General features: G+C 49.9%; 1 protein-coding gene across 2 annotated transcripts in view; it reads right to left on the reverse strand.

Annotated features, from left to right (window-relative positions):
* Positions 1-1526: 1526 nt before the first annotated feature.
* Positions 1527-8395, reverse strand: part of Slc2a10 (solute carrier family 2 member 10) — a 13680-nt gene continuing 6811 nt past the window's right edge. Inside the window, exons 3-5 of one of the 2 annotated variants that reach the window (XM_004636116.2) lie at positions 7637-7759; positions 6226-6361; positions 1527-2737 (exon numbers count right to left, since the gene is read on the reverse strand). In XM_004636116.2, the coding sequence (XP_004636173.1) occupies positions 2659-2737; positions 6226-6361; positions 7637-7759 (338 nt within the window). In that variant the 3' untranslated portion in view covers positions 1527-2658. The remainder of the gene's footprint in view (positions 2738-6225; positions 6362-7636; positions 7760-8395) is intronic. The other variant, XM_023720802.1, reaches the window with a different exon arrangement.

Genomic DNA, 8395 nt, shown 5'->3' on the forward strand with positions numbered 1-8395 from the left:
AGCGCTGGTAGATGCTTAGCTGCCCTCCAGAGAAGAGCACGCATGCTTCTGGGAGTGACTTTTCTCGGGATAAAAGATGAGCTCGTGGTGCACAACTTACAAATAAAAATGAACTCTATACTGTAAATGCTCTTCTTTCTTTCTTTCTTTCTTTCTTTCTTTCTTTCTTTTTTTTGCGGAACTGGGGATTGAACTCAGGCCCTCACGCTTGCCAGGGAAGCGCTTATACCACTGCGCCATCTCCCCAGCCCCTTGTAAATGCTCTTTATTGTAACTCCTCTTATGCAAATTTCAGACACCAGTTAATTCTGACAGAATCCTTCTGATAGTTTGAACCTCATGGCTCGTATGCCAAGCCAACTCTCCCTGCAGTTCAGTCATGGTTTGACAAAACTGGACCACAAATGAAAATGCTTGACACTTGTACACACCACAGAAGCTGGCTGGAACCGTTGTTCACGTTAACAAATGAGACAGGACAAGTAAAGCAGTTAAGCTGGGCGTGGTAGTGCATCCCTGTAATCATAGTTGCTTAGGGAGATGAGGCAGGAGGATCTCAAGTTCAAGGCTGGCCTGGACAACTTGGTGAGACCCTGACTGAAAATAAAAATGGAAAAAGGGCTGGGGATATGATAGGTCCTGGCCCTAGTATGAATTGTTAAAATCATTGTGGTGGTCATCTAATATGGCCGATGCCCTTAAAAGCCCATCTTCCCAAGACCACCTCCCCCTTCTTCTCCAACTTAGTCCAGGACATAATTTACTTCCACCCTTCCCACCGCCTCAGGGAAGACCCCAATCAGCTCTTTTAGGTGTATCTAGACTTCTCCTTCAAACTTCACCCCTGACAAAGGCCATAAATACCTCAGTCTCCCTTTGTTTAATTCGAGAGAATTCCTCTATTCCCCAAATTCTCTCCATGTCCTCAAAGAAAATAAAGCCCCTTTCTCTTTTTTCCTCTGCCTGTTTTTCTGCTGAGCTGTACACTTGAAAAAAACCTATCAGGATGTAATTCAGCACTCATTGGGCTCAACCCGAGCACCGCAAAGACATGCAAACCATTAAAAAAGCCATTAGGATAGACAGTAGTCCAGTATTTCTTTACCAGTGACATAAGCCCTACATCTGCTAAATTGGACAAAACTTCAGACTCATAGTGATCCTCCTGTCTCAGCTCCCCAGCGCTGGGATTATAGGCAGGCCCCACGATACCCAGTTCTGGGGTCAGCACAGCATGTAGTACTGGGGATCAAACCCAGGTCCTTGCACATGCCAGGCAGGCACTTAGGCCACTGAGCTGTCTCCCCAGCTCATGGCAAGCTTTTAAGTTTAATTTGCATCACTAACATGTGATCCGGCAGTTGCTAACTCACACTAACCCGGCCCTGATTAGCGTTCCTTAACCTGTGTGATGTGGGCACATTTCTGGGGCCAGCTGAACACGGTTAAGGGCAAAGAGTATTAGGATAATTAGGAGTCAGTGAAGATGGAGTATTAATTACCTTTGTCTTTCATATCATGCATTTAATTATAATTCAATAATATAAAATAAGTTACATTTTTAATAACAGTTGTGTTTGACAACCAGTTTAATTTAATAATCATCTCTCACAAGCCAGCTCTAGCCCATCTCTGGTTCAGGAAATCACTAGAAACAGAGAGGAACCTTCATGGGCCCTGGACACAGGTGAAACAGCACCTGGGGCACAACTGTCCCCATTGCGCAGATGAGGACATGGAGGCTGAGGGCGTGGTTAGTGAGGCCACACTTACAGCCAGCTGCGTGGTCTTCAAACTCCCTTCCTCTGGCAGAGCCTCCTGCCCTGTCCTGGCAGTGGACCTTCGTGTCTGTCACACACGTGTGACAGTTCTTGGATGTTTGTGTGCACAGCCCCCAAATCCTATTCTCCTTTCCTTCAGACTTGAATCCTCCAAAGTGGTGTCAGCAACCAGAGTGTGGGCAGGGTCCGTGTCGAGTGTCTGTTGTGTCACCAGCTGATAGAATTCCAGCCCAGTGGGGTCAGGAGAGGTCTCAAGCACAGCCCAGCCCAAGACTTCCATTGCATGTATGAGACCCAGGTTCACAGAGGAGTAAAACTGGCAGAACCAGGACTAGAACTCAAGCCTGGCCAAGTGGTCAGAGTTTCAAGTAAATGATAAAGATCTTTGGCAAGAAGATTAGAGGAGATGAACAAGACTGAGAGCTAAGATCCCAAGGGCAGGATTCTCCCCAGAGACCCCTGTGAGTTGGAAAAAGACAGCAGAGAATGTGGTATTCTTAGGGGAGATTCTAGGAGACACTTCCTGCCAGGACTGGTACCCCAAAGACCAAAGATTGCTTGAGAAAGTCCACAGTGTGAGAAATACTCAGTAGAGGCTCTCACTAAAAATGCTGTAGATATATGCGAAGTCAGTGGGGAAACTGAGGCATGAAGACAGATCTTCAGGGTCTCATACTCAAAATGAGTTTGGGCTTCTCAGATTTTCATCTCTGACCCCAATAGGAGGAAAAAGTGACAACAACAAAAAGTTCCTCCTTTGGGCTAGGGGTCACCCCCTAGGGGCCTCCTGGACCTTGTGCTGCTGGCCCCACAAGCAGGAAGCTTCGAGATGCTCTGCAGGCAGTGGCGGTCTGCACCTTCTGGATGGGTGGGCTCCTCAGGGGGCCGAGCAGACCTTGATGCGGCTGTACTGGATGCCGGCCGAGCTCTTCCTGTGGCTAAAGCTTAGGGTGAACCTGTCAAGGGGGACAGTGACAGGGATCAGAGGGCAGCAGGATCAGCGCCCTTCCTGGGGGCAGCAGGCACCATGCCCATTCTCACTCCTATCTGGCCCCTTCCGCCTCCTGTCTCTATGCACACTGCCCTGTCCCCTCACTAGGGCACCCCGCAGCTCCCCAGCCTTCCTGCCCATGCCCACCCTCTTCCCATCACAGCAGAGCCAGTTTTCTAAACATAGAAGCCAGATCCTGTCCCTCTCTTAGGACACTCGCCTATACCCCAGCCCCTCCTCACTGCCTTCCCTGACGCCATTGCCCTCCCCTCCCAAGTGCCCACAGCACCCTCCCCACATTGGCCTCCAGTCTCTCCCTCAGACCCTGCCCCCAGGGCCTTTGTTCTTGTTCCTCCCTGCCCAGAACATTCACTTCCAGCCCTGGAAATGGAGGGCTGTCTCACCCCTCAGAGGCCTTCCTTTCCTTCAGTGGAGCTGCGTTCCTTAAGCACCCGAGATGCACCCGGTGCTGTCTTGGGCCCTGGAGATCCAGCAGTGAATGCAGCAGGCGCCCACATGCCACGTGCTTGTGGAGGGTCCATGAGAGCACCAACAGCCTGCCCGCACCCTAGCTACGGGGTGCACCTCTCCCCCAATCCACTGTTCTTTCTCATGCATTAACCCAGCTTGTGTTCTTCATGGTGTAATGCTGCTCTGAAATGATCATACGTGTGCATTTGTGTGTTCTGTTCTCTTTCTCCCTCTGTCTCTATCTCCCCTGCTCATCCTCTTCCTCCCCCTTCTCCCCCTCTCCCTGCAAATGTAATTTCTCTCTAAACTAGAGACAGTGTCTCCTCACTGCCCAGCTCCTAACTGGCCCTTAAAAATATTTGGTGGAAGCTAAGTGAATGGACTTTTGAGAAATTGGCATAAAACAAGGATTGGGGCTTTTTTTTTTTTTTTTTTTGCCTGGACCACTGCAGGCTGAGCTGTAAGTTTTCAGGGTCGGGATTGGGGAGATAGCTCAGTAGAATAAGTGCTTGCCTAGGCAGTGCAAAGGCCTGAGTTCAATCCCCGGTTCCGCCAAAAAAAAAGAAAAAAAAGTTTTCAGGGTCAAAAGCACACCTAAGGCACAGTGACAAGGCCAGAAGTGGCCCCCTAGCTGTGAGTGTTGCCCTCATCCAGCGTCTACCCCTTGGCCTTGAGAATTACCTGCTCTGCAGCATGTAGGGTTGTCTGTCAAGAAGCCCTGCCTTGACCAATCAGACTTGCTCTGCGCCTGGGACTCTTGTATGGCGCAAGACAGGCCTGAACTGTGCTGAAAAGACCTTCCCGCTACTTCCTGTATCAGAGTCCTGGGAGCTGTCCTGCTCCTTGGTGGCTGAGATCAAGCTCCTTTCACTCTCCCTTTGTGGCTCTCATATTAGGAGCCCCCTCAGCTATCTAGACTGGAATGGCAGGGCATGGGCCTGCCTGGGAGCTCTCCCAACACCCCAAACTCGCTGTCCTCATTCGGAGGCCCCCAGGCTCAGCCTGATGCTTCCCCCCACTTTGCCCAACCCCTGGGCTTGCTTCCAAAGGCCTTGCCTCTGTGCCCCTCTGCCTCTTTCTTGAAATCCACTTGTTCCTCCACTCAGCTGGGAGACACTCTGGGCTGGGCTGGTCCAGGGTGGAGGTTTTACACCATGCCAGGCCTGCGTGGCTTCAGGAGCCAGCAGGGGGCGAGGCTGGGGCCACTCCATATCAGAGGGATACTTAGAATCTCTCAGGGCATTCCAGTAGTAGAATGGGGTGTCTTCCTATGCAGAGACCAGGGTCACCTGCAAGGATGCTCAGGGCTGCGTCGCACTGAGGGCCGCTGTTCTGCTCTCTTGCTCAATGGTACAAAGCCCTGTGATGCTCCGATTCTGATTTCCCCTCTCTGACTTGAGGACTGATGTGCTAGCTCCTACCTATCTGGCTGAGCTGCTTTTCTGTAGGCCCTCCCTTGTTCCCTGCTTGTGTCAGATACACCCCCAATGACAGGGCTCCTTAAAAGCCCTGTGCTTTTCCTTGTTCACTGCTGTCTTAGTCTACTAGACAGCCAGCTGCCCTTCCCTAGTTCCAAAAAATCTTCTCATGTCAGAATGCCTGATCTGGTCGATTACATAGGTTCGTACCTAACACCCACAACAGGGCCTTTCCCTTGCCATCCTCTCTACCTGGAGCCCTCCTCCCCTCCCTACCCTTCTTCTTCACACATGGCCACCTCTTTCTTCTCACTAATGAAAGTGTACCCCCTTAGAAAGAGTCTTCTCTCTCTGACCACCTACTCTAATGTTGCCATGAATCCTGTCTCCTCTGTCACCCTGGTTTCACTTTCTTCTGGTTACAGATCACCAGCTAAATGTTTAGGCATTTATTGGCTTGTTTATTCTCTGTCCCAAGAGGAAAAGAAACATGTTCTTTTGTATTTTGTTTGCTATTTTCTTTTCTTTTTTTTTTTTTTTTTTTTGGCGGAACCAGGGATTGAACTTTGGCCCTTGAACTTGCCAGGGAAGTGCTTATTCCACTGAGCCATCTTCCCGGCCCTTTGTTCGCTGTTTTCTGAGACAGAGTCTCGCTATGTAGTTTGAGCCAGCCTCAAACTCCCCATGTAGCCCAGGTAGGCCTCGAGCTCGCAACAACCCTCCTGCCTTCCAACGGCTGGGGTTACAGGCGTGGGCCACTATGCCTGTAAGAAGCTGTAAGAAACCTGCTATTCTTAATCTCTACCACATCTCCTAAGGCTCATAAGGACTTAATAAATATCCACAGAATAAATGGAATAAGTCCATCCACAAGTGTTTTGTGTATAAGTTTTGCTTGTTTCTTTGTTATGTTTTGCTCTAAGATGAGGTTGCCCTAAGCTTGCCCAGGCTGGCCTTGGACTTCTGAACCTCCTGCCTCAGCCTTCCACGTATTTGGAATTACAGGTATATCAGACTTCTATGAATTTTTTTTTTTTTGGAACCGGAGATTGAACTCAGGCCCTTGAGCTTGCCAGGCAAGTGGTTATTCTACTGAGCCATCTCTCCAGCCCCTTCTATGAAATTTTTTTTTTCAGAACCAGGGATTGAACTCAGGCTCTTGCGCTTGCCAGGGAAGCACTTATCCTACTGAGCTATCTCCCTGGTCCCTCTATGAAATTTTTAAAGGTCATAATTACAAGGTTTTGTTTCTCCAGGGCTCTGTGAATCTTAGATTCTATGGTTTTAGGATTTCTCTGCTCTGCCCTCTTACTCTATAACAGAGATTTTTAAATCCCTGTAGTCTAGGCTTTAGGGTCAAAGGAAAAGCTGCTGCCGGAAGACACAAAACAACTGATGGGAAACAACTGTCAGACTGTGACAAAGCTCAGGGCAAGAAGAGACAGGAGGAAAGGGAAAGGGAACAGGCATCCAGCAGAAACAGGATGAGGATGACATCCAAAGCTCTGGCCCAGGACTAGGGCGGCTCTTTCCCAAGATCCAGCCATCTGCGTCCACATCCTACCGACTGTTCTGGAATTGCTGGTCTATCTCCGCCAGTGACTGGCCTTTTGTTTCAGGAACGAAAAAGTAGATGAAGCCAAGACCGAGGACAGCAGTCAGCCCATAAATCAGGAAGATCCAGGACAAGCCAATGGCACCTGGGGACAGGAGGGCAGGTATGAGTGCCCTACAGCCTGGACCTTCTGGCAGGTTCTAGGTGGGGCATGGAAAGCCAATTCCCTCAAAGGCTCAGGGTGACAGATTTGTGGAATGGGCCAAGGAACTATCAGTAAGTGGCTAAAGGCACAAATCTGATCGACCACCACAGAGGCAGAGCAGGTACTGGGGCACAAACCCATCAACACAAATGGGAACAACTTGCATTTAGGGGAAAGATCACTCCCACACACCTGACACGTTAGCCATGTTCAGAATTCGGTATGCCTGAACTGAGGCAGTGACATTCAGCTTGGTGGGAAATAGCTCGGTGAGGACACAGACTTAGCTCAGCTTCAAAAATAGCACTCAAAGTCCCAGCAATGGGTCCTTCAGTGATGTGGCTATTTGGGAAACAACTTCATCCACTTTGGCCTGTGTCTGACTGGTTGGGGAGAAGACAGACATAAAGCTTGGTCCCTGGACCAGGGACTCAAGCAGCCCTGCACCTCCTCTTCCTCCTGTTGACCCTGTCTCCTTTTCTTCTGCATCTTCTCCTCTCCGTTTGTTCCTCTCCTCCCCTCTGTCTCACTCATTCTTTCCCTACTTCAGGAACGCCTGAAGTCTGAAGCAACAGGGGGAAGCCTAGAGTCCTTAATACTATGTGAGGAGACAGTTATGGTGGGTGGCTTCTTCCCCCAGTTCCCCCTACAGCTCCATGAGTTGCTGTGTACCTGAGGAGGGGACTCTTGGTCACATGGAAAAGGAAAGGAACTGAAGCTTAAGTACTGTATTGTGCTTTGGGACCCACAATGAGGCCTAGGCATAAGCATAGCCACTGTGGTTGGCTGAGGGACGGACACGTGACCTTGACTTTGCTGAGCCAATGAGGACTTGTCCCAGGACTTGGGTTGGAGCCAGTGGGGAAAGGGATCTTTTTCCCTGCGGCTAAGCTTGAGAGGCTGTTGGCAGTCATCTTTGTTCTGTGAGCCTGATCTGCTTGGGTGTGAAACAACAGGCGGAGGCCAAAGGAGTGAATGATGGTCAACAGCTGTGATGGAGCCCAGGCATCAGCTTTGCTTGAAGGCACTCCACCTTCTTCTTGTCAGGGATTTAAGGCAGAATATTCCCTTATATTCCCAACATAACTTGGGCTGCACTGGGTTTTCCGTCACTTGTGACTAAAATGATATTGATACTGAGAGACTCTGACTCTGAAAGAAACTATTTCTAGATCTGGATACAACTAAGCTGAGGGATAAGAACAAAGGACTTACCAATGAGATCGAGGAAGGAGAGGCTGATGAAGAGGTTGGCAGCCCAGTTGAAGCTGTTGCAGAAGGCAAAGGCTCTGCCGCGGACCTCCCCAGGGTAGATCTCGCTGAGGACAAGCCAGGTCACTAGGACAGAAGAGCAGAGGAAGGTGGAGTGGCTTCAAGCAGAGCTCTTTCCTGGGCTCCCTCACAGGAGGCCTGGCACCAAAGGGCCAAATGGTGGCCTCCCAGCCAGGTGAGTCAGGGAAACTGTTAGGCTCCTGATACCCACCCCATCTCCTTTATGGAGGAAGGGTTCCTTTTGGGTCACCACAGTCTCTATTTGCCCAAGACTCAGAGGCCTCTCAGGACACAGGCTTTCAATGCTGAAATTTCTGTTAAATTTCTTTCAAGTAAACCTTTCCAGTTGAGTTATCCAGGGACAACCCCAGGTTGTACGGGGCCTGAGGCTCAAACAGTTAACATATATAATTATTAATATATAGTTTGTATGTATTTTAACGTGAAGTTAGGCCCCATCCTGGGGGCAGTCCTGACGCCTTAGGCCTATCTGCCTCTAGTGCCCCACTAGACTGATGGGGCTTTGAACTGCCCTGCATGAGGGAAGGAGGGAGGTTCCAGATTTACTCAAAAGAAATTCCAGGGGCTGGAGAGATGGCTCAGTGGTCTAAAGCACCTACTTAGAACAAGCTTAGCAAAGCATCAGGGACCGCGGTTCAGTCCCCCAGCACCACATGCCAGCCAGCCCCGCCCCCTGGTGGG

Source organism: Octodon degus, unplaced genomic scaffold (genome assembly GCF_000260255.1).
Source record: "Octodon degus isolate 3935 unplaced genomic scaffold, OctDeg1.0 scaffold00077, whole genome shotgun sequence".
Taxonomy (NCBI): domain Eukaryota; kingdom Metazoa; phylum Chordata; class Mammalia; order Rodentia; family Octodontidae; genus Octodon; species Octodon degus.